The following is a 25,177-nucleotide window of genomic DNA, read 5'->3' on the forward strand; positions in this document are numbered from 1 at the left end:
GTCAGTTTACATCCACATAAAATACCAGGAGTGCAGCTACTGTAGTGACATCTCTCCCTGTGACTCATATTCCAGCACTTCCAGAATTTCCAGATTTTACCCAGCTCAACCAAAAGCTTAGTACCATTTTCTGGCATAAATATGAAGTGAATGAGGTCAGGTCACAGTGAGCCCAGAGCACCACAAGGTTAAACACACAAAGAAAACACAGAACTTCAGCGTTCGATAAAAACATTGTTTAATAGAAGTGCAGTAATGTACGGCGACGGCAGCAGAGGGGGGGGGGGGGGGCTCGAAACACAAGGGGGGAGAATGAAATAATTAGAGACTTCCCATTGACGTTGACCTGAGCAGACCTCAGCAGGGGTGTGACAACGATGACTGTCGCAATGGGTGAATTCCCACAGCTGTTCCCTGGGTTATCACAAAGTGCATAACAGCATAAACATCATCCTGGAGCTGAAGACAGTAGAGACTTTGAAGCTGATACAGAAAATCAGAAAGACGTGTGTGGCAGCCCTGAGTAAAGACTGGAAGCACTGCTGGCGCACAGTGACTCAAGGAGCTGCAGGACCTCCGAGTCCATAGCGGGTAAGAAGTATTGTGCTGTAGTTGTAGTGTTAGCAACACCCTCGTCTTCCAATCTGCTCACGTCACACTCAACTGAAGTCATTTAGGCCGAGCTCCAATCCAGAAAGGGCACTGTGGCCCAGTGGCTCAGCGGCCAAGAACATATCAGACTCATATGTTATAGGTTAGACAGATTTGAATGTCCAGCATCTTTCCAGGCTCTGTGCCATGTGGCAGCTGCCTGCAGTGAGGATGTCTCAGTGTGGCTTGACAGAAAACGCAGGAGGGCTCAAATTTTGGGGAAAATATTGTGTCCAGTCAGATCCTGGATATGACCGGAGAGGATGGAGCAGCGCAGATGGGTAATGTGTTCTACCCACCCGGTATTATACAAAGGACCACATTGTTCTTTACTGTTCAGCTTTTTGTTTGTCGAGCTCGCTGTGTAGCACCACCTTTCTGAACAAGATGATACCAGCTCCTCCTGCGCCTTTCTTCTGGACAATAGCTTTTGCGTGGAGGAGTCAGGGTTTTCTGGTGTCGACGTTCATCATCCTTTTCAGAGTCGTGACAGCGGCAGCAAAATGGCCGCCAACTCCCCTCACTCCCTCTCAGACAGAGCCACCAGGTGAGTGTCGATCTCAGACTCCGACAGAATCCTGGAACACAAACACCGAACAGTCAGAATTTCTGTTGTGGCGGATTTTGAAGGTCTTACATGCAAACGGACACGTTGAGAACACATTCAACCACGTGAGCTCTTGCTTTGATCTTATCTCTGGTGTTAGTTTTTAGGGAATTTCCATGACAAAACTTGTCTGTTTGATCCATTCTTAAAAATAATCTGCAAGACTTGAAAAGCAGGAGCGACGGAATCTGTTCAGACGGCTTTTCTCTTTTTGTTTTTTTGGTAACATCTATCCAGGAAGTTTGGCTACATGTGCCTGTTTTCAGTGACGCTCTGCTTCATTTCTATTCTGCAAAACCCATTTACAGCCGCAGCTGGGCAGTGGAAAAATCATTTAACTGTGGCCACTATCATATTCCTCAATCGTGGCTATCAAGATACTTTCTTTGTCTCAGGAAAATACTCACCTGAATTTAGATTCCTTTGTAGTGACAACTCCGACCTCCAGCTCAGAGGGCTTGAAGTCGATGGACAGAACAGTTGACAGACAGGAGATAGCCGTCTGTTTTGAGAAGAGAGGGAGAGTTGATGAGAAGCACGGCAGGAGGGAGAGGAGAGGAAAGTACATTCAACATCACATCTGGCAAGTAGATGCATTTGGAAACAGCAAGGCGCCCACAGTGCCAAATAATCTAGAAAAACTGAATGATATTTGTCAGTGAAGGCAATGTGCAACTCTTCCAAGACTGACTAAATATGGACTTGGTGGATGTTACATTCAATTTAGATCTAGGTGACATATTCCATTTGTTTCTCATATTTATTCATATTATTTCTTACTATTCCCAGGGCTCGAGACTGCGACCAAAATGGTCGCATATGCGACCTTTTTTTCAGAGTTTGCGAGTAAGAATTTCATCTGGTCGCGTTCGTGCGAGCGCATCAGTTTTATTGCTCCGTGTTAGGGTTAGGGTTAGACGTTGTGGTTGAAAGTCGTCCTTTTTTTTCACTAGCTTAGTCAGCCGCCTCCACCTGCACTCTCTCCTGTTGAGACAGCACCGTTGCGTGCACATAAGCCGTCGCGTACACGCGCAGCGCACAGAACTTCAAGACACCAAGACTAGCATTTCGCTATTCTCAAAAATGAAGCGGTCTATTGCTGATTTTTTTTCTCAAAAACTAAATAAGGAGAGAGAGGAGGAGACTGGTGGTTAGGTAGAGCCAGCAAAAGGTGCCAAATCAGACGACCTGTCGAGACCAATGCATCACCCGAAACACTGAGCCCCTCCCGACTTTTTTTCAGCGGATGGATGAGAGTAATCGCTCAACAGAAGAGAACGAAATGGTCATTAAGTTTAACACTGCCTATAACGTAGCGAAAGAGGAACTCCCGTTCACACAATTCAAATCCCAGATCGCACTGATGAAAAAAAACGGGCTGAATGTGAACCCAACCTATGCCAATGACAAGGCATGTGCCCAGTTCATAGGAAAATCATGTGCTGGTGCGACCAACTGAGAAAGTTGGTCGCACCAGTGCTACCAGTGGAAAAGTTAGTGTAGAGCCCTGATTCCTGATGTGTATAATTAAATCCATAACTTTATGTACATTAATGGACATTACTTAATGTCACTCCTTCAGCAGCTCCAACACTTTGGTTTCCTCTCCACTGGAGTGAACCACAAAGTGATGGATTGAAATTGGCTATAAAAAGCCTTTTGGCTATTTTTTTTTTTTCCCCCCCCCTGACAGTATTCAACATTCCCCAATCGTAATCAGCAGGGTTGATTTAGGAGAAAAATCCCATGTGGCATTATGAATCCAAACATACCAGGGTTCTATAATAAATATGGGGAGCTTGAAAAAAAATCTGGTAATTCTTTGTGTTTATGATTCGTAATATATATATATATGTGTGTGTGTGTGTGTGTGTGTGTGTGTGTGTGCCCTACCTCTATAGTCTGCTCATAGGTCCAATCCAGCTTCTTTTTGACTTTCTTCTCAAGGAAGCTGGTGGCCTCAGTCTGTTTGACTCCAGCTGCTGTGGCCTTAAAGCCACAGTAGTAGCCTGCTGGATCACATTTATACAGCTGCGGACCCAACTCTTCATCCAGTCCAACCACTATCATACCTGCAGGAAGGACAAAAGACAGACTGATGACAGGACACTGGGAACAAAGAGAAGCACACAATGTCATCGATTTAAACAGCCCTTTAGAAACAAACACACAAGCACACAACTCACAGCAGCCCAGCGGCCTCATCTCAGCATTCTGCGTGTAGACTTGGGAGATGTCTGCCATGCGTTTGCACAACATGTCCACAGGGATCTCGTAGCCGTACTTATACATCCAGTTAGCTGCTTCATACCGCGCCCTCTGCACCTGAGACCTGCTATCAGCTGGAGGGAGAGGGAGGGGGAGGAGTAGGAGGAGGAGGAGGAGAAGGAGGCAGAAAAAGCATTTCACACAAATGAATTAAAGAATGAACAAATACAGGAAAGAACACAACACAAGCAGGTTGTTTCAATTTGTATACAGGGACAGACTACGATAGAACTTCTTTTTGTAACTGGACCCATGAAATGACAGTATTAGAGGTGGATAATTCATTTCTTTCGACGTGGTTGACAAGCCAGTCCATGAACAAGTACAGTTCGAGCTCCAGGTTCAAAGTTTTAGTTTTCTATTTCGCTAGCGACAATGCATTTGCAACTCACAGCTGATCGGGTCTTACCACTTCTTAAAACTGGGTAGGTGGTTTTGTTGTCTTGCATTATGTAATGTTCTGTAATGTACTTGACTAAAATCGCACAGCCTCGATCTTTGTCCTGCTGCAAAAAAGCAGCTAAAAATTGCTGGCAACCACTGAACACCTCTAAGTTTGTGTATTCACCATCACTTGGACGAGACATTGCTTACCAGTCATGCCGGTCATGACACAGCCGATGTTCTCTGTAATTCTGAACAGATGTGTGACTGTCAAGGCATCCAAAAGCTTGTCCTGAGAAAAATGCATGACAAAGAGAAAAGTAGAGAAATGTACACCTCACACATACTCCACCAGTAATACAACAGCCATAAGAGCAGCTGCGGAATTTAACCACATGATTTGAGAATACACAGAAACACACACTTTCGTGTGTTTCTAATGTGGTTGTGTGTACTCACTGGGACTTTCTTTTGTGTGACGACCACTACACAGTCCTTCCCTCTGACCGCCACGGAGGTCAGTCCCCCTTGGTTGATGGCTTTGAAGGCATACTCTTAAGACAGATAGAAGGAAAAATAAACTCATGAGCTCCAAGTGTGCACCAAACTACTTTTGCATGTAATTGTAAATACAAATGGTATGACTTTTATTTATGACAGATCCCTTTAGAACACGTGATGGTTCCAGTTTAGTTTCACAGGTTTGTCCCAACACTGAATACAGCTCAGTTATAACGACTCCTTTGAGAGAATGACTAATGAAAATTGTGAGAACAAGGGGTAAATAGTATGTTACCTAACTGGTCGCTAGAATAGCTAAAAATTAGAAATGAAAATACGTACGAAAAATAAATAAACAAATAAATATTCAGCCAGTCAGCTTCAATTTATGGCAGCACTCCTCCATAGCTAAATTAAGCTAGCTAAGGTAGCTGAAGCAAATGCAACAAAACGAACCTGTTTGATTAATTATTGCTTCACTAACTTACATTCACTTACAATTAACAATATATTAATTACATTTTTACCCTACCACGATGTACTGAAATAAAATTCTTGCTTAATAACAATGAAGTATGACTGGGCTAGACAGAAGCTGCTAGCTATAGTTAGCATGTTAGCCAGTAGTGATGACAGAGCAGGTTGAGTTTTGTTCAATTCTTTCACCGCTTACCGACTTGGTAGAGTCTTCCCTCCGGAGAGAAGATGGTGATATGGCGGTCAAACCCTGCACTTGACCCCCGAGACATGACGGCTGGAAATAAGTGAGGTAAACACTGGTGTAGACTGAAGTTGAAAGTAAACTGAGAGGAAACAGAGGCAAAACAACCCCAGCAGCGAGTCCGGATATGACGTGTCCGATTAAAGGCTTCCACATCCGGGTCAACTTGGCAGCTTTGTAGTTTACAGATGTCACGACGGACTGTAACCCTGCTGCTGCTTTGCACTGTTGCAATGGAATGTTACTGACTTTTAAGATTACCATTATTATCATTATTACCAAAAATCTAATCTATTTTAATTTTCCTCATTATACAAAGTTAAATTAAAGAGTGTAGGTCACTTTGTTATTTGTAGTAAATGTTTTATTCACAAGTCCACAGTCATGATCAAAACATATGAATTATGAATGTGTGTGTTCATGCTTCTTGGTGAGGCAGAGCCATCGTTGTGGTACTTCATGGGTGCTCCTGTCCTCTGTGTCGTCGTAGGGAAAGTGCCACGAGTTGGCTGAAGTCTGGACAATGGTGTCATAGCTGGGAATACTCTAAACACACAAACACACACGTACACAGTGTTAATTGGTATGCCTCTGTCTTCATCCCTCTCCCCTCACACCCTCCCCTCCTCTGCCCGCTACTCCTTTTCCTCACCAGAAATCGGACACTACCGCTTGCTGCCAAATATCCATCCACTACCAGTTGGTGGCCTCTCTGCCATTTGAAGAAGAGCCGTCTGGTGGCTTCATCTGACAGGCAGGCCTTGTGGTCTCTCATTAGGTCCCTACTCACAAACTGACAGTGGTTCCCAGAATGCAGAGCGGCATACAGCAAGAAGGGGTCATCCTCCGAACTGACAGACACATAGACCAAAAGCGTGAGGTAAACTTATTACGAAAAAAATATATTTACAACTGCAAAATAACTCTATGTGTTTTCTCTGGAGTATATTCCATATGATTCTTTTTTATTATCAGGCGCTCACATGTTTTCAGTGAAGAAGCAATAAGCTTTCCGCTGGATAAGGTTCATGTTGAGTCTATCCCAGGATTTGGAGGGCTGCAGCATGTGTTTCCTCCCCAACACTAGCATAGTCAGGCCCTGTCGCTCCAGCTCTGACACCACAGCCAACAACTGAAACACAAACACACACACACACACACACACATATGTACATATCTCAACACTTTGATATTTGAATATTTAATGACACAAATGTCTGGATGCCAGCTCCATTAAGATCCATAACCACACCTAATGGTGCATGTAGCAGCTTCTACATGACTAATACAAGATTTAAGACAAGTTTTAACATATTTTGCATCTACTAATCCCACACTGACTGTTAGAATGGGTGTGTGTGTGTGTGCGTGTGTGGATGTGTGTGTGGTATATGGTGTAAAATGTCATTGTGCGTTAAAAAGATAAACAGCAGAGATATGCATGAGAATTGGAGGAGGTTTTGTAAGTTGTGCAACAAAACCACGCAAGAACATACTGTGGCTGTGCTACAGACATAGGTTATGTAACTGAAATGCCTTTGTGAGTGAACACGCCACAGTCATGTTTTGTGGATGTGTTTTTTTTTACAAGCCAAAAAGAGAGGAAGAACAAGCATTTGTTGTTTCTGAATTGACCCATAGATATGGCTGAAACCACATCGGGTGACTAATTACTATGCCTCTCTCACTTATGTCAAGGATAACGCAAGGCAGCGCTTCTGTCAGCCTTCTTATTGCCACAGCAAAACCTCCCACTCGTTCCTTCTGTAGCTCTGAAAAAAGAGTTTTGTTAAACTGAGATGTATGATGAAATCTGGGGAGTCGATTGTCACGAAATGTAGTGTGGCTGAAGTCATCTGAGGGCCCATCAGGAAGCCTTTAAATGTCATCATTTTATATCATCTGACCTATATATATATATCATTTCTAGCATAGCTGGCATAGCTCAATGGATGCCGCTGTCAGCTGGTCTGTCCACCACTTTGGTCCACTGACATATCTTAACAACTATTAGCTTGCGATGAAATTTTGTCCCGACGTGTGGTTCCCAGAGTCAGACGCCTAATGACTTTGGTGATCCCTGGGCTTTTCTTCTAATGCCATCATAGGGTTGACATTTGTGGGTTTAAAGGGATACTTAAGCAGCTTACCCAACAAATGCCTCAGAATTAATCATAATAACTTTTCATCTAGTGCCATCATCAGGTCAGGATTTCAATTTGTACTTCTTCTTGCTTATATGTTGTATAACCAAAGTAACTAAAGACATTCTCATCAGCTCCAGCTGTACTTTGTGTTAAGTGCTAGTTAGCAAATGTTAGCATAACATGGTCAATTTTGGCACACTTTACAGTGTACTGATAATTATCTGTTAAAGATCCACTTGTCAGCATTGTCACTGTGAGCGTGTTAGCATGCTTACATTAGCATTTAGCTCAAAGCACCACTGTGCTTCAGTACAACCTGACAGCGTTGACACATTGTAAATTTAGCAGGTATTTTCATAATTCATACAGATCTGTATCGCTGACCTCCCATTTCATTCATACAGGCATTTGAATAAAACTTTCTGCCAGTGGGCCTGATGTAAATTTCTATTTACATTCATTTTAATAATTGATTTAGCTTTCCCATGAACCAGATGACAAGATAGGAAAATGGTTTCTAAATTTGCTTTTGTACTTTCCTTTGTCTTGTAGCCACATAACATCTGGGAAAGATGTGACATATTTTAATGCAGAGAGACAGAAAGACAAGTAGTTCACACGTACGTACACACACACACACACACACACACACACACACACACACACACACACACTCTGATAGACAGACAGATGTGGGCAGACAAGCAGACGGAGTGATATTAAAATCACAAAGTCATAGTGCAACTGGCAGAAAAGCCCCTGCGTTAGACAGACATACATGTAGGAAGAAACCACTGAAATCTAGTTTGTAAAACAGTGTGTGTGCATGTGCAGCGATGATTCTGAATAAGCACAGTTGGACCGGTAGATCCTGTGAAATGTTTAATTGCATCTCTTTTATTTTACATTTTGCATGCATGCAGATGCGTGGGTTTTCTCACCGTCTCTGACAGCTTGCTTCTGTCCTTGCTGATACCTGCTACATTCAGTCCATCTATGACCACATCAAAAGCCGGCTTCCTCTTCACAAACGCCCTGAACTTCTCCAACTCCTGAACAGACGTTAGACAGAGAGATGGATAGACAGACATGAACAGAGAGACAGTGGAGGAGATAGAAAAAGAAATTGTCCAAAAGCACCTGAGTTTACACTCCTTGACATTACTGCTTTTCCTATATAACCACAGAGCTGCAGGGTATTTTATAGTAGTGTGCAGATGTTAATAGTGGAAAAGCTTCTTTGAGATGCATGAAAATGCAACAAGGCTGAGAAAAGGACCAACACAGTGATAAATACATGATCCTGCATGAGTTACTCACAAGAAAGGAGTCCAGAGCCACGCTCACAGCCCTGTGAGGCTCTACAGAAGCACAGCTGTGCTTTGACACATTCACAACACATTCACAGAGACAATGCGAACACGCTGATATTTCGCACTTGATGGGAATGTCACTAGTGTCTCAGTATGTGGTCATCAGACAAATTAAGAACGTCATGGTGGCACTAAAGGAAAAGGGTATCTCCAAACTTATTATCACTCATCCTCTAGGCCTGATGAAATGTCTGTTCAAATCTGTGGTCCAATCCATCTGGTACATGTACAGATATTTCACTGAATGAGTCATAAATTTGACCTGCTGGTGGCCCTCTGGGAAAAGATTTGGATCGGGATTTATCCTCTGGGGAATGTCCAAGATGTCCAAATGTACAAAATGTCATGTCAATCCATCCAACAGGTGTGGAGATATTTCAGTCAGGACCATTATTACAGTCCCTAGAGCCCTGCTGCAAGAGCATAGCCAAAAAGTTATGATAGAAACAGCAGAACGTGGCCAAAAACTGTTACAGTTGAAGGCAAAAGAATGTGCTCGACTTGTTGCCTTTATATTAGATTTCTTTTCTTTATCAGGAGGCTTTTCGTGTACTATGAGCCAGGAGCAAAAGTCCGTTAAATTTAGAAATAATAACAATAACAATACTGAATAAACAGCAGCAGTACTCTACGTGACCTTCCTCAGTATCTGTGTTCTCTGTGTATTATCTTACTCAGTTTACTCAGCTCTGTTTTACATTAATGACTACAAAGTCAAAATCAGACATGATTGACGTCAAACGACATCTGGGTACAGCGGCAGGCGCGCTCATTTTCTGGAAAGGTGGCGGCCTTAAAAGCTGACAGTTTGACTGGCTAATGAGCTGGAAGTCTGACTAAACATGTGCAGGGCTGAAAACGTACAGAAAAAAGCCTGCAGAGCTCTCTAATAACAACATCAGGGGCTTGTTCCTTATTGTGGTCGAGGAGCGTAACTGAACACCTGTGAGTCGACAGGCCTCATGGTCGGCTGGCCGTCCCACTGACTGATCACAGGGCCTGCCAGTAAGAAGTCTACCTGCCCTTTCCTTCTTGTTACTGAGATGGCAGCGTGCCAGCTGGCTGCTCAACTGACATATGATGAAGTTTAATGGCTTAAAAAATGTACACACTGCAGACCTGGGTAATGACAGGGAACCATCTTTTTTTTTTCCCGCTTGGACAAAGCTTTTCTTTAGATTAGACTTAGACTAAAAGAAGATACGCTGAAGGTTAGAATAGTCCTCCAGCACGTGAACATTGTTAGTGCTTTCACTTTTAGATAGCAGCAGTATGGAAATAGGCTGCTGTGAATTCCCCTGGACTTGAAACTTGACAGTGCGCACACTGTAAGAAGCACGCAATCAAAATGAGTGTAAATATGCAAAAAAGGCTGAAATATTCCTCCTCTGATGGAACTGTGGAACTACTTAGATCACTTCGATTCAGCAAACTCACACGCAAACACGTACAGTACGGAACAATAATCAGTTTTACGACGTTGTGTCGTTTCATAATGTAGGCTGGTTTCGGCTGAGCTGCAAAAGGAATTAGAGAAAAAGCCTGATGGATGATGGGTAGATGGAAGTGTGGTGGTGAAGAGGATGGATGTTGTGGAGAAAGATTGCAAAAAAAAAAAACAAAAAAACAGGAAAAATGGCAAAGAAAAAAAGAGAGAGTGAGAGCAGGAGCCAGAGGAAGAGAGACGGAGAGAAAGTCCAGTATAATTATCCAGGGACTTTCCAGAGCTGATATGTGAAACCAGCTCATTGTGCTGCTGTGGATAATATGACTGCTTAAAACACACAGACGCACACACACACACACACACACACACACACACACACACACACACACACACACACACCTGCGTAAATAAGCTTACAATGCTGCTCATGTACCATTCCCATGCAGCGCACGATAGCATTCTATAAACTTACCCAACAGCTTTATACATATATTACTTTAAATTCAAACACTTTAGTAGGAACTTCCTGTTGAGTTTATTTAATGTCTAACACTCATCATATCAGTTCCACCTCATCCTAAGCTTCATTTTATATTGTTTTGTGGCATAACTTCCACTCACATTAAGCATTTTCTATCCACATTTGAATTATGTCAGAAGTAACGTTTGAAATAAATGTGACTGAAGCAAACACAGCCCGACACAGTGGGATGGTCAGCAGCATGTTTATTTAACCTTTATTTAACATTTTCCAATAGCATAATGTGCTACTGGAACTGATTTCAAAGTGCTATACTGGAGAAAAAAATCCTCCCTGCACAGCCTGTCTTCTGTAGACGTGACAAAATATCAAAGATGCCTCTATATATATTATAATTCATATCACATATCTGCGTTCTTCATATAGAATTAGATTTGGGCCACTATTTTAGCCATATTTCACTGAAGGGAAGAGAGACTGAGCCCCAAAGTATTTAGGATATATGATTGCTGACAGCAAAAGCAGTAATACCAGATCGCTGTACAGAGGCTAACCGTGTATGTAAGCATTTTAGTCTTATTCATTTCCTGTGACTGTCATTTTTGATACTGAAGTGCAACATTTGCATTGTGGTGAGCGGACACTGGCTCAAAATGATAACAAAGCAGACGACTCTTTTGTGGGGAGATAAGTGCGGCCGTTTTTACATGTTGAAATGCTAAAAATAGACCAAGCTTCTGTCCTTGTTTTAGTATCTGAGGCTTGTATCTGCGCTGAAATATGTTCTGTTGGCTGAAAACACGAAGCATCTCTTGGCAGAACGATACACGCTGGACACAAAAACACAAAGGCAATTGTACAGGAGCACAATGTGACACAATGCAGCGGAGCAGCCCGGCAAACGTGCGACCACCGGGGAACTTAGAATGTTCTATTTCTGTTTCTGACATAGTGTGAACAGAAAAAAAATTGTCCTTTAATATAACCAATATCCACCACCACTGCACACTACAGCCTCAAAGCTGATCGTTCCGTCTCACAGAGGTCAGGTGTCCTATCCAAATGCACGCTTTGCTGTCTGCTTTATGTGTCTCAACATCTCTCTACTGTACATATCTGTGCTTCACCACACGCAGACAAACTCAGCTCCACTTCCCCTTTCCATCTGTCTGCCCCGGCCAGCGTCTGCTGCTTCACTGTCGTCTGAAGCGCCCCGTTTGCCCTTAAAATGAATTGCCTTTGACTGGGAATTAATCAAATCGAGTTAAACAGCATGTCTGTCTGCCTTCCTTGGTCTGGCGGGAGGTAGCTGTGGTCCAGATTCTCATGGTGCTCCACATGCTGGAAATCCCCTCAATTTAACTAACAGTTGCACCAACAAACTCCCCCTGACTACCGAAAAACACGCAGGACCACGTGCAAACGATCCCTCTGATCATAAATGGAATATGACATATTACTAACAACATGTTAGAGATGTTGAAGTTTCTTTTTGGAACTATTACATTTGAATAACCTTGTTTTTAAGTTTATCGTGTTCGGCATTTCAAAAAAAAAAAAAAAAAAAAAAAACACAGCCAGCACATTCCAGTCCAATGAAAAGCTTATGCGCTGGCTCTCTCTCCACACAGACAGTGCACATATGCATGCAAGATACAGTGAAGACGGTCTTCTCTTGGTTATGAAAGGAGCATACACCTCGAAAAGACTCATTTTGAGTTTAACTTAACATACACGTGTGCCCTGCTTGCTAGTATCAGGGTCCTAACTGTCTGTGCACTGAGGACGTCTGTCACACAGTTGGAGTCCCTTATGTGCAGCCTCTTCTCTCATATCTACAAAATGCATTGAATCTTCCATCAGTGGATTTATCCTGATTTAAAGGAATGTTTTGGTATTTTGGGAACTGTGCTTATTCCCAGGCCACAAGGTGTCACTCTTACAGATTAAACCAATGAGATATAACATGTTAATTAGTGACCTTGAGAGCTGCTGGTAGGCACATTTTGTTACCTATTTCCCCCTGTTTCCAGTCTTTTTGTTAAGCCAAGCTAAGCGGCTAGCTTCTCATTGAACAGACAGATATGAGAGTGGCATCAAACTTTTCATTTAACTCTGTGAATAAGCATGAGTCCCAAAAAATGTCAAACTGTTCCTTTAATCTCTGTTTTATGTTTCTGAGGCTGCTGTGAATAAAAGTCAGTACTGTTATGCTCGCAACCATAGAGAGTGAAAACTGTAGCCAGATAGCCGTATGCAACAAGTGGACTAATTACAAATAAACATCAGTCATACCAGTCCTGAGGGAAATTAATCACTCAAGTCTTTGCCACCTCACTGTGTCTGACATTAAACTCACATTCCTTTGAAACGACTTCTTTAAGTGCATCAAAAGGAGATCTGCTCATCAGCTCAAGTTTACTAAGCTGTTTGGACTAACCTCAACAGCCTCGAGCTGCATGTGCACCAATGGCGCCATCTAGCAGAAGGGAAGAGACGGAGCTACAAAGCTAATGTACCACGCTGCTGACGGATAAGCCTCAACACAGGCGTACAATTTTTGGTTTAAACCAACCATTTTTTGCATATAAGAACAAGATGGAATTGCTCTGATGACGACTGCAAGTGCAGACCAACTAATACACCGTGAGCATCAGGAAGTGTTCATCTGTTAATACCAATGTGTAAAATCAGAACTGCATACAGTGAGATTAAATTAAAAAGAAAAAAATATTATGAGTTCGAGTCCTTGTGGAGATGTATTTAAGGTAGTTGCTTTGTGTGTGTGTGTGTGTGTGTGTGTGTGTGTGTGTGTGTGTATGTGTGTACCTCTGGTGTCGTCTTGTTGAAAACATCTTTTCCCTGAATGACATCAGTCGTCACTCTGTCTTTCAGCTGTTGGTACTCTTCAGCAGTCAGTTGAATGGACTCTAACTCAGAGCCACAACACCTACACACACCCCTAAACACACACACACACACACACACACACACACACACACATACATACATAAATGATACATACACACTTACAGAACACACAGTTTGCCCTTGAACAAATATGGATGAAAGCACATAAACTGCCATGAAGATTCATGTTGAGGTAGGAGGTGGTGTAATTACTTTGGGGTGGGGCTGGTCCAATGTCCCGTCCATTTCTGTCCCGGGAGACTGAAGACAGGGAGAGAGTCTGTTTAAGTCGCATCTAAACACAACTCATCAGGGCAGCATGTACAGTTTACAGCTTGATCACGTGATGGTTTTAAAGGCAGCACTTCTTAACCCTGTAATTATTAGACTGAATGAAAGACTTTGGCCACAGTTGAAAGAACTGATGCTCGTAGTTTAAGAAATGGTATAATGCACATCCAGCCTCAGTTTCCCTCTTGGCCTTCAGCATCTTTATCACTCTCTTGTACCTCTCAAACCAGGTCTTGATGCTGCTGGCGAGGCTGACTTGGGGGTAGATCTGGTTGTTCCTCATGTAGAGCAGAATCTCCAGCAGCTTCTCCTGGTGCTCCGACTCAGACATGCCCTCTGCTTCCTTCCCTTTGTCCTCCTCACTCTTCATCACTCCCTTAAACAGAGCGTCCCAGGTCTCCTGGTGTGGATTCAGTCTTTGTCCAAGCATTTCATCATAAAGAGCCCAGGCAGTGGTCTTGTCACCGTGCAACATTGCTCCTGCGATGACATCCCCATAGTTGCGTGGTGACGGGGTGAAGACCTGTTAGGATGACAGTAGAACCAGGTCATGACAGAGTGGGGATGTTGTGTCCTCTAGCTCCAAAATGAGTTACAAACATCTTCTAAGTCGCCATGAAAACGCTGTTCACCTTCTTAACCTCGTGCAGGATGCTGAGAGCCTCCCTCCACCTCGGTGTGCGGCTGAAGGACTTGATGAAGAGGCTGGAAGCTCCTGTGTCCAGAGAAGGGAAACTTCCCCTCATAATGTCATAGACGTCAAACACCTCAGCGTCGTGGCCGCCGTTCACACACAGCGTCAGGTACCGCAGTAACAGCTCATAAGACAGCGTCCCTGTTTCCATGGCAACAAAAGTCATCAGGGACCTGTGGCAGAAAGGTTAGCAGACATAACATCAAACTTCCTGTTTGTTGCAATGACGATTCAGCCTCGACAAAACGTTTTCAAAATCAAAGACACACTCGTCTTCTTCTCACTTGGCGATATCCAGATCTCCCCCAGAGTTGAACAGCGCCAACATCATCTGGAAGTCAAAGCGGTGTGGATTTCCCAGAGACTCCTTCAGCTTCTTCCACTCGGCAGGAGAGAGCGGCCGGTCAGGAGGCTGCACCTTCCCTGTGAAACATTCACGCCTCAGTGACGGAGACAATGACTCCCAAACGCTTTCACAGAAGAAACATTTAACAAAACAACAGGTCATCGAGTGTCTGTTGAAAATATGTAATTATTTTTGCACATTTACTTTAACTGCCTTGTTCCTGCATGCAATTTGTTTTATGTAATGTTGTAATTTGCACCAGAAAGGTCTGACTAATAGAGAAAAGATGTCCACTTGATTCCAGTATGTCCCACCTGCGCCTCGAGTTGCCCTCTCTTTGAACTCCTCCGCATCCTGCTCCTTATCCTGAGAGGCTGTTTTCCTCCTCAGCATCTCTGCTGCCGTCCTCTTTGCCGTCCCAGCAGCAAACACAGATTTGGTGAAGGAAGGCCTTTGCCGAAGAGCGGAGCTCTTACCTCTTCCCGTCAGAGCATCGTCCCACAATTCCTCCTCCCTACGCCTGATGGAGGGGTTTCTTACTCCTCCCTGTCCACTGTTCTTTCTGTCTGCCTGCCTGCCAACTGGGCTGGGGTTAGAGTCTCTGCTGCACAGAAAGCGTGCTGAGAGAGGCTGCCGCGATGGTTTGCACAGAGAAGTCTTCAGTGTGTGTAAAGCTAAACTTCCTTGGTGAAAGAACGGCTTCAAGGCTTTCTGGCATGTTCTGACATTTAATATTAAGGTGGAGCCCATGTTTAATCTCTGGGCTTGTGAGAACTTACTGTTGATGATCTATTACTAAGCTTCACATTCACTTCAGTAATAAATGAGCTATAATTCTTATATTACAAACTGTGGAAACACTTCTTTTCTAAAACATCTGTCCACAAAATTAAGACATGCTGTTAGTTACATGAATCAATGAACTCACAATGAGACCAGCCAGATAACATGCCTGTTTCAAAATGCCAGTAGTTGCTTAAAGATGACTTCCACTTTCTCGTGGGCTCTGCAGACCAGTGTAAACCTTTAAATACGACTCACTTGACGGCGATATCCACATTTAATCAACTGAAACAGCCTCTTCCGCTCCACACAACTTCATTAATAAACACAACTCTAGGCATGTCGCGAGTCGCACATCTTACGTCATCAACGCTCGACATCTACGTTTGTGAGCTGCGTCAAGTTTTTAAAGATAACCAGAGGAAGGCCGGAAGGAACAATTTGGTCACGAAGGCGCAAATTTTAGCATTTCAAAACGAAGAAATACCAATATTCAAGGAGTATTTTGGGGGAAAAAATGTCCGTTTCATAATGATTTCCTACATTTCCACAGAAGCATCTTCTTTCATGTACTTTACGTGCTTTATGTACTCTGTGTTAGCTTAGCTTGTTTGGGTTATAAATAGACCATGAAACTGCATGTAATGATTGCATTGATGACTTTGCAATGAGAATTTGAATAATTTGACAACTGTAAGAAATTTACTTTGCTACTTCATTATTTTTTCCTTTGAATGGTTTGCGAGGACAGAAATTAAGCTTTTATTTTGAAATAGAAACATTCAAACCGGAAGCAACATTCTTCATTCAGCAACTTGATGCTGTCCCATTTTGGGATACCTTGGCTAGTTTTGTACGCCAGTCGGTTTTACAGACTATTTTTGACTTTTTGCAGATAAAGGTTATACTGGATTCACTTCGGAGCTGGTATGGCTAAAGAACAACAGGCTCACTGGTCGGATATTTTGAAAAGGAGGTTGGCAAATTCCAAAAAAGGTGAAGCAAAACGTAAACTATCGTCACATACTGGCTAACGTTAGCTAACTGTTAGCTTAGTCAATATGAACATTTTGTCACTTGCTGTACAGATGAGAGAAGCGACGAGGAAAAGAAAGCAGAGGAAACGGAGCTGTTCAGCAAATATTACACAGAGTGGAAGGGAGGAGGCGACAGAGACCAGTCCTACAAGAACATCCCACGATTTTACTACAGGGTAATATTTCAATACGTGACAGGTGTGAACCCAATGAAAACTGCTGTCATTCATGTCATTTTAATTATCTTGTGGTACAAGACAGAGGACTAAACTCTAACTATACTCACTTAATCTCCCAACTCCACTTGCCAAGTATCCATTTGACAGAAAGGTTACACTTCGAGGACATTGAAGAAGAAAAAGATTTAGTCATACAGATTTTTGATTAAAAGTGACACAGAACAAAACAAACCAGTGAAATGCAGTTTTAGCAGTAATAACCGGTCTTCATTCGGGGTTGCCACTACTTAAATTAATTGACAACCAAAATAGTTGGCGACTAAATTAATAGTTGACAACCATTATGAGTAGAGTATGAGGTGGCACGATGCAGGCCTGCAGTTTAGTGATGAAGATGTGCAGAAGTGAACTGAACTCAGGTGTTGGTGGTGATGTTCTTTTGCAGCTCCCAGCAGAGGATGAGGTGTTACTGCAGAAGCTGAGAGAGGAATCCAGAGCCGTCTTCCTCCAGAGGAAGAGCAGAGAACTGCTGGATAATGAGGAACTTCAGGTAAAGCACACACACTGAAACATAATGATGTCAGCACTGTGGGTTTGCTGTGTGGTGTCTATTGACTTGATCTTGTCTCTTTAATTCTTTTTGTATCTTTCTGCAGAATCTGTGGTTTCTGCTCGATAAGCACCAGGTCCCTCCTGTGAGTGGGGAAGAGGCCATGATCAGCTATGAAGCCTACCTGCAGGTGGGGGAGAAGGCCGGGCCCAAGTGCAAGTAAGTAACAGGAAGTAGAGGTTTACAGGCAGCAGCACAGCTTGGGTAAAAGCCCCTGTGCCACACTTGTTTTATATGTGCAGTGTGTTCTTGTTTGTGCCTTGGATTCATGCTAGATCAAAGGTTGCTTTTGGAAAATCCCCCTGGCAGCTTGACTTTATATCCGCCTGGTGTCAGTGTGTCTTAGCTGATGGAATTTGTAACTGTATACTCAGATCAATCCAAGCCACACACACACACACACACACACACACACACACACACACACACTGTGGCCATTAAAACAAGCTTTTCAACCAGGAAGTGGACACACACACACAGTCGGTGGTTAATGTGTCAATGTGTGTTCACTGTCAGTTTTAAAGGGATTGAATATTCAAAAACGAAGTCATGTTTTCATTATGGCAAAAGAAAGAGAACTCTGACTTTGAGTATAGCAGAGAGGAATTGTACAAGGTCTTGAAAAATGAATTCCAGCTAACACGCCCAGGGGAAGAAACATGTTCGTGGCAGATGTAAAGTCTGGAAATTTGGCTTTCAGATCGAATAGAGCAAAGTTAAAACTTCTTTCTCCTCCCTCAGGAAGTTCTTCACCGCCAGAGTTTACGCCAAGCTGCTCCACAGCGACCCTTACGGCCGGATCTCCATCATGCAGTTCTTTAACTACGTCATGAGGAAAGGTGTGGGCCTTCATTTGGCTTTCTGGTTGACCTTATCTCTTTTTACATGTAGTGAAGAATCTTCCGCCCCTGTTTACTGACATGGATTCATCTGCACTGGTGAATGTCTTGTCACATGAATGTTGCTCATTCTGGTTTTCTCTGTATATCCAGTGTGGCTGCATCAGACCCGGATCGGACTCAGTCTGTATGACGTAGCAGGACAGGGCCACCTCAGAGAGTCGGTGAGCATCTCCATCAGTGGCCACGAGTTTCAGTTCAAGTGATTGGAAGCTTTTCAGCTGGTGGGAAAATGATGGTTTGCAGTAGTGCTGAAATAACACTCGTCATTCTGCGTAGGATCTGGAGAACTACATCCTGGAGCTGATCCCCACCCTGCCTCAGCTGGACGGGCTGGAGAAGTCCTTCTACTCTTTCTACGTGTGCACCGCTGTTCGCAAGTTCTTTTTCTTCCTCGACCCCCTCCGAACAGGTGAGACTGAACCCCACACATGGCACTGAGAGAGAGCTTTAACAGACCTAATATCTGTGGCTGTAATGTGTGTTTATAAGGATGTCTTTACTGAGGGTGTTTGTGTCTCCTTTGTTTTTCAGGAAAGATTAAAATCCAGGATATTCTGGCCTGTAGTTTTCTGGACGACTTGCTGGAGGTTGGATGTCTTCATCGTTCACATCCATTGTTTTTCTTTTCACAACCTTTCCTCCTGCGTTAATTCATACTTTGCCATCGGTTGTGTAGTTGTTTGTGTAGGTTTGTACACCACCAGCAGGCATGTAAAGGACCAAAGCTGTGACTGTAATAGTCTCCCTGAGAGATGAGTCACTTTGTAGCTGTGTTTTGTGGATTAATGCAAGTGTCAAAACCAGCTGATGTCATTTCCTGCCTCTCCTCGCTCACACTCTCTTTCCCGCTCCCTCTGTGCTCCCAGCTGCGAGACGAGGAGCTGTCGAAAGAGAGTCAGGAGTCCAACTGGTTCTCCGCCCCCTCGGCTCTGCGAGTGTACGGTGAGAAAACGGCTGTGCGTGAGTGTCAGATGTGTGTTGGATGTTAAATGAGCCTGGAGAATAACACAGGTGCAGATCACTTTCAGCACTGAATGATAAGATACTGCGTGTCCAGCGTAATATACATTATGAGTGCCAGCTAAATGATAAGACCTTGGAAAGAGTGGTGTGAATCTGGGATTTTCAGATTTATTTTCTATTTATTTTATGTCTTTATGTTTTTTTCTCTACAGGCCAGTACCTCAACCTGGATAAGGACCACAACGGCATGTTGAGCAAAGAGGAGCTTTCACGCTACGGCACCGCTACGCTCACCTCAGTCTTCCTGGACAGAGTGTTTCAGGAGTGTCTCACCTATGATGGAGAAATGGTACAGTTAGCAGTGCGGGGGGGGGGGTTAAACCCTAACATAGGGTGGTACATGTACAAATCAAAGAATAGCTCCATTCCTCCTGGATGAACACGACTCTTCAGAAGCATATTCCCTCATTTGGTGTTTTGATGATGGTGGTGGTCCAAAATCTCCCGTAGGTGGTCGACCAGGTTGAGATCTGGTGACTATGAAGTTCACAGCATACGACTCCCATCATTTACATACTCATCAAACCATTCAGTGACCCCTCATGTCCTGCGTGGAGTCGCCTGCAGTTGTTCCTCTTGTCCTCTCATTTACCTGTCTGTATGTTAATGTTCAACTTCAGACAAACTCAACGGTTAATCTTCAGCTGCTCATTAAGTGAACGCCGTGCGTCCTCTCTGAACAGCTGACTCACACATTTGATGACACTTTTTAATGCTGAGAATTAGACAGTGTTCCTCTAAAGCTCTCCTCTGTGAGTTTAAATTGGATATTTACTGAACACAGTTGTGTGTCTTTCCTTCTATTTCAGGACTATAAGACCTATCTAGACTTTGTATTGGCGCTGGAAAACAGGAAGGAGCCAGCAGCATTGCAGTATATTTTTAAACTCTTGGACATGGAGAATCAAGGATACCTCAACGTCTTCTCCCTCAACTATTTCTTCAGGGTATGTCAGCTGCACACAAACACAATAATGGCGCTCAAAGAAAACCTTGTATTTCTTCACAAACACGCATTCACGCTCCCTGTGTTGCACTTTGTCGTTCAGGCCATTCAGGAGCAGATGAAACTCCACGGACAGGAGCCCGTCTCCTTCCAGGATGTCAAGGTATATTGTACACAGACACACGCGCGCGCACACACACAGTCCAGCCAAGGTTCTTGATCAGTCCTCACACACAGCCTGGCTAGAATTATCTCTGTCGTGTGATGGCTGCTTTTAAGACAGCGAATGCTTCTTTCGGTTTGATCTTAAATGACGGCTCTGTCCCATTTTGGTTGACAGAAGGTTCAGCCGGTCTGTGTTTTGGGGATGAAAAAGATTTTGCTCTCTGTGTCTCCTCAGGATGAGATCTTTGACATGGTGAAGCCTAAAGACCCCTATAAGATCACTCTCCAGGACTTGGTTAACAGTTGCCAAGGTGATACCGTCACCAGCATCTTGATTGACCTCAACGGCTTCTGGACCTATGAGAACAGAGAAGTGCTGGTTGCCAACGACAACGACGGCAGCAGCACAGCTGATGGGGACGACACCTGAAAATGGAGACGCTCCTGTCACCTGTTTCAGTCCCAACCTGAGAGCAGAACTGAACTCTTGCTGCTGACTCAGGTGCGTCTGGTTCCGTTTGAGATGAACGTCTATGTTGTGAAAACCGTGCGGAGATGAAAAGAAGGAGGAGGAGAAAAAAAGGAAGAGCTGGATGGAAGCAGGAAGTCCACGGTGGATGTTGTTCCTTGTTCCTGTAAAGACCTAATACACATTTTTGTCTTTGACCTTTAAATAAGTCTTTCTGTTTCCTGCCTTTTCTGACCGTTCCTAAATGTTTCACTGTTCTTTGTTGAATGGAAACTCATTATTATTTATACCCAGTGAAATCAAACAGGTGTGAGCAAATCCAAAAGTTCAAACAGAAACATACTCTACACTTTCACCGATACTTTATATTAACAGTGAAGCAGATGGTTCCCTCGGGAGGTGGTGGAGCTAAAGGAGAGTGAATGTTGGTATGCGTTTTCCAAGTGGGCAAAAACACGAATAATAATGTTGCTTTATAACTGCTGGATGGGCAAATTTCATCTACTTTCAAGGTGCGGGGAGACGGGAGAGTCTGGAGGTCACTTGTACCATAAAAACTTTTTTGATTTTGTGAAACCAGTCTCAGAGCTGAAGAGATAGGAGGTAGGGAAATCCAAAAGTAACTTAAAACTACGCAAACAAGGTCCATCTTCATCAGTTTTATTCAGCCTTCAAGGTTGTGATGACTAATTGTTTATGCTCACGATAAAACTCCCATTAAAGAATCATTATGGGAAGTAAAGGAGGTGGTTGATTCCTTTATAACACAGTGGAATCATTGTGAAAAATTCATTTGGTATATTATGTGTAATAATAACAAAAGCCAACCTTTTGAATGTTTAAAGGTTTTATTAACATAGAAATATAAATATGTATACACAGATTCATTAAAGGTTTTTAAAGTAACCAAAACGTTTGCATATGTTGGCCCTTTTTACACATAAAAAAGCATGAATAATATCCTTCATTGACTCATGTAGTGAAAAATATTTACCCACAAAGTATTCTTAACATACCACACACTTTACAGTCTGAGAGTGTTGGCATTTCACTTTAAACCCCATTTTCAGAAGAGGTGTGTGTAGTTTCTCTGCGTCAGGTCTGTCTGTCTGTCTGTGGATAAAAATAACGAATAAGAAGCTTATGACAGCTCAGTCTCCGCATTAGGCCTACTGAGCACACACACACACACACACACACACACACTCGTATGAAACGATTTCACAAGGACACTTAAAGAATGACCCCTCAACAGACATTAATGTCAGAGCATTGTTTGTGGTTGAGCTACAGTAGATCAGCAGTCATCAGTACATCTGAGTATAAGTGAATTTTCAAAGATTTGAACTCTATCAATATTATTTCACCCACAAAAATGAGCACTTTTGGCATTTCCAAGAGCAAATAAGTAATACTACTTCATGTAAGCTGTTTTTTTCTGTTTGTTAACTGATTTAAGTATCATGGCAGGAACACATTTTTCACATGTTGAAAAGTAGAAAGCAAAGACAGTCGACCACTTCTTTGAGGTCAGCGTTGAAATCAACAAACTGCTGTTGCTCCAAATCTCACTGACACTAATCAACCTGCACAACAGAGCCCGAGTGGTGCTGCGACACCTCTGAAGAAACAGAGAAACTTCTTCTTAAAAGACAGTAAAGTGCACAGGAGGTTTTTCAAGTCCATCAATACACTACGCACATGAGGCCGGTGACTGACTCCAGTCAGCTGCCCCGGATCCTAGCAGGGACAGATAAGAGTCACGCTCTGCTCTGATCTACTGGACAGTTTGACTTTGTACCACAAAAGCGCCTTTTTTAAAACACCACATCTGAGCGGGCAGATCTTATGCTCTGGAGGGAAACAAGAGGTTAGAAGATTGTGGTCAAACTGGCAATTAATATATGACACCTATTAAGTTAGCTGGGTAAGGGACTGTGTAGCAATGACAGGATGAACTGGAGAGAACAACACGTTCCCAGTACTCTACACCAGTTCTGGCTACTGATGTCACCACTACCTGCTTGTCTTTACAGCCTGGAAGTCAAAAACTATGCAGCTCTATCACACAACAGACAATGATGTCAGAGACAAGAAGCACAGGATGAGACAGAGAGCAGACATGGACAGACAGTGCCAGTATCAGGCCAGTCCATCACAAAACTGTCTCACTTTGCATATATACAGCAGCAGGATCAACAGCTGAACAGCAGATGGGGCGTCTCAGTCTTGCATATGATTTCATGCTATACACAAATTTAAATTCAGAGATGAGGCCAGTGCAGCCTCTTCCACAGCCCTTTTAATTTCTCCCTGCACTGTGTGCTAAGATCGCCTTTTACAAAATAAAAACATAGAAAAATAACTATTTTATTAATCTACACAGCTCAGTAAATTAGGGTTTTGCCAACTGCTAGAAATGTGTGAATGTTAGAGGTTTGCCTGTGGGTGTCAGTTTTCAGGAGGGGAGTGGAGAAGGGACTCTGTTGGTGTCTGGAGTGTTGAGAGGAGACTCGGGTTCGAGGTCAAAGCTGATGTTTACAAAGGAAGCTCCACCCGCTTCTGGCTGCTCCACGGTAGCAGGACGAGGATCATCCTGCTCAGCTCTCCGCTGCTCCGCGAAGCGATGCTCCGCCATCTCAGCCAGATGGTTCTCCTCCTCTTCCTCCTCCTCCTGCAGGGGGAACACAGGGTGTGTCACATGTAATACTGTTTATTTGAGAGTTCATGTTTCTTGCTCCTGCCTCTGCATGAACAGCTTTCAAAGGTGTGGCTTTTTTCCTATGTACACACGACACTGACATATGACACTGGAGGATGTGTATGTGTGCACGTCTCACCTCTTTCTTCATACGGTAGTATTCATCAATGGCATACTGATATTTAGGAGTTGTGATGCCGAACAGAGAGGCCAGTCTCTCTCCCATGTAGTCACACACTGCAGGAAAAAAACACACACACACACACACTCAATAAAGATCACTTCTAACACTTGACCCACTTAAGAAGATCCCAGTGAGACGTGCTAACATGAATGCTAACTGTGACAGCAGACCTCTGTACCTGAGACAGTGGAGGTGGCCATTCGCCACATGTGGAACCAGAGATATGGACCCCAGGTCAGTTTAGACTGAAATACATGGGAAGAGAAACAGGGCGGTTAGACCACACATCTGCTGGTGAAACATGAAGGAACAGATACGAGCGAAGAGTCCTTCTCAAGCGTTGTTCAGTGACTTTAAAGCGTCTTTTACACATGAGGTTGTAAAATCCTGGTGCTTTCTGGACAGTAAAACTTGATATTAGCCTACCGAATCAACAGTAATGACGTCTTTGTTCACGTGCTCCTGCTCTTCCTCCTCTTCATCGGTGCTGTACTCCTCCATGGTCTCTCCGCTGGCAAAGTAGATGGTCCTGCGGGGCACCTTCGCCTTAATCCCCGCAGGGTTTCCCATCTCCACCGTCTCAAATTCAGTCGCCTCTCCTGGACTCTGGCAATAATTCAAAGCACATAATACGTGTAAATGAGGCCATCACCATTATTATTAGTAAGAGACAGTGTATTGTTATTCACTTTTGAATTATTTGTAAATGCTTCAGTGCCGATAATTGAGCCGTAAACACAGTAACTAATGACGGCTGACGTGCCCTCCCACACTGTAGCAGCATGTCTGACAATGAAATCACATAAATGAAAAACCCATTAGAAACTTAACCAACAAAGTTATTTAACTAACGTTAAATGTTCTTAAATCATCTGTCATTATATAGATAGATGTAACGCTAGCTACAACGGGTACTAAGTTTATGACAAACGGATGACGTTATCAGTGCAAAGCACTGGTGTCTTTATTAGCTTACTTTAGCTACTTTTTGTTTGTTGACTGTTAGCTTCGTAGCTAAGGAAGTAACGCTAGTTTACTATTAATTTAAAAAAGTCTTCGTTTAATCTGTCACAATCACGAAAAATGCTGAAAGTTGTATCGTACGTACTAACCTTATCGGTTTCCATACTTTGTCCCAATGAAACGTTGACATTAGTCAAATACAAAGACAAATCTGCCATCTCAGTCACTCCTTCCACCTCACTACAATCCTGTTGTCTGTGCTCTGCTGGTGCCACTTCCTGTCTGGCCTCTTCAAAATAAAAGTTTTTGTACATAACTGGTTTTGTCAGCCATACTGTAGTCTTGTATTCGGTGGTAAACGTTCTGCACAGCACAGAAACTCTTACCACGTTCC

The 25,177-nt window shown here is 43.2% G+C and overlaps 4 protein-coding genes across 5 annotated transcripts; 1 reads left to right on the forward strand and 3 right to left on the reverse strand.

Moving 5' to 3' along the window:
* Positions 1-223: 223 nt before the first annotated feature.
* Positions 224-5,253, reverse strand: psma6a (proteasome 20S subunit alpha 6a). The gene is made up of 7 exons (XM_076749597.1): positions 5,085-5,253; positions 4,370-4,464; positions 4,121-4,202; positions 3,445-3,600; positions 3,152-3,330; positions 1,666-1,760; positions 224-1,229 (listed from the first exon to the last, which is right to left on the reverse strand). Exons 1-7 carry the CDS (start codon positions 5,158-5,160, stop codon positions 1,172-1,174), a joined length of 741 nt encoding a protein of 246 aa, XP_076605712.1. The 5' UTR covers positions 5,161-5,253; the 3' UTR covers positions 224-1,171.
* A 230-nt stretch (positions 5,254-5,483) lies between these two features.
* prorp (protein only RNase P catalytic subunit) lies at positions 5,484-15,959 on the reverse strand. 2 transcript variants are annotated; one of them, XM_076748947.1, is made up of 10 exons: positions 15,136-15,959; positions 14,760-14,898; positions 14,414-14,648; positions 14,000-14,304; positions 13,704-13,751; positions 13,410-13,542; positions 8,221-8,331; positions 6,116-6,264; positions 5,785-5,983; positions 5,484-5,678 (listed from the first exon to the last, which is right to left on the reverse strand). In XM_076748947.1, exons 1-10 carry the CDS (start codon positions 15,569-15,571, stop codon positions 5,535-5,537), a joined length of 1,899 nt encoding a protein of 632 aa, XP_076605062.1. In that variant the 5' UTR covers positions 15,572-15,959; the 3' UTR covers positions 5,484-5,534. The 2 variants fall into 2 exon arrangements, with proteins under 2 accessions (XP_076605062.1, XP_076605063.1); XM_076748948.1 differs by having other exon boundaries at positions 5,485-5,678; positions 15,750-15,925.
* Positions 15,960-15,994: 35 nt separating this feature from the next.
* On the forward strand, positions 15,995-21,038 carry ppp2r3c (protein phosphatase 2, regulatory subunit B'', gamma). Its single transcript, XM_076748876.1, has 13 exons — positions 15,995-16,600; positions 16,693-16,817; positions 17,266-17,370; positions 17,477-17,589; positions 18,172-18,269; positions 18,423-18,493; positions 18,609-18,741; positions 18,864-18,919; positions 19,199-19,274; positions 19,508-19,644; positions 20,165-20,302; positions 20,405-20,464; positions 20,702-21,038. Exons 1-13 carry the CDS (start codon positions 16,534-16,536, stop codon positions 20,894-20,896), a joined length of 1,374 nt encoding a protein of 457 aa, XP_076604991.1. The 5' UTR covers positions 15,995-16,533; the 3' UTR covers positions 20,897-21,038.
* A 726-nt stretch (positions 21,039-21,764) lies between these two features.
* fam177a1 (family with sequence similarity 177 member A1) lies at positions 21,765-25,096 on the reverse strand. Its single transcript, XM_076748877.1, has 5 exons — positions 24,933-25,096; positions 24,247-24,426; positions 23,999-24,065; positions 23,776-23,873; positions 21,765-23,609 (listed from the first exon to the last, which is right to left on the reverse strand). Exons 1-5 carry the CDS (start codon positions 24,999-25,001, stop codon positions 23,394-23,396), a joined length of 630 nt encoding a protein of 209 aa, XP_076604992.1. The 5' UTR covers positions 25,002-25,096; the 3' UTR covers positions 21,765-23,393.
* Positions 25,097-25,177: the final 81 nt, after the last annotated feature.

Source organism: Chaetodon auriga, chromosome 14, assembly GCF_051107435.1.
Source record: "Chaetodon auriga isolate fChaAug3 chromosome 14, fChaAug3.hap1, whole genome shotgun sequence".
NCBI lineage: Eukaryota > Metazoa > Chordata > Actinopteri > Chaetodontiformes > Chaetodontidae > Chaetodon > Chaetodon auriga.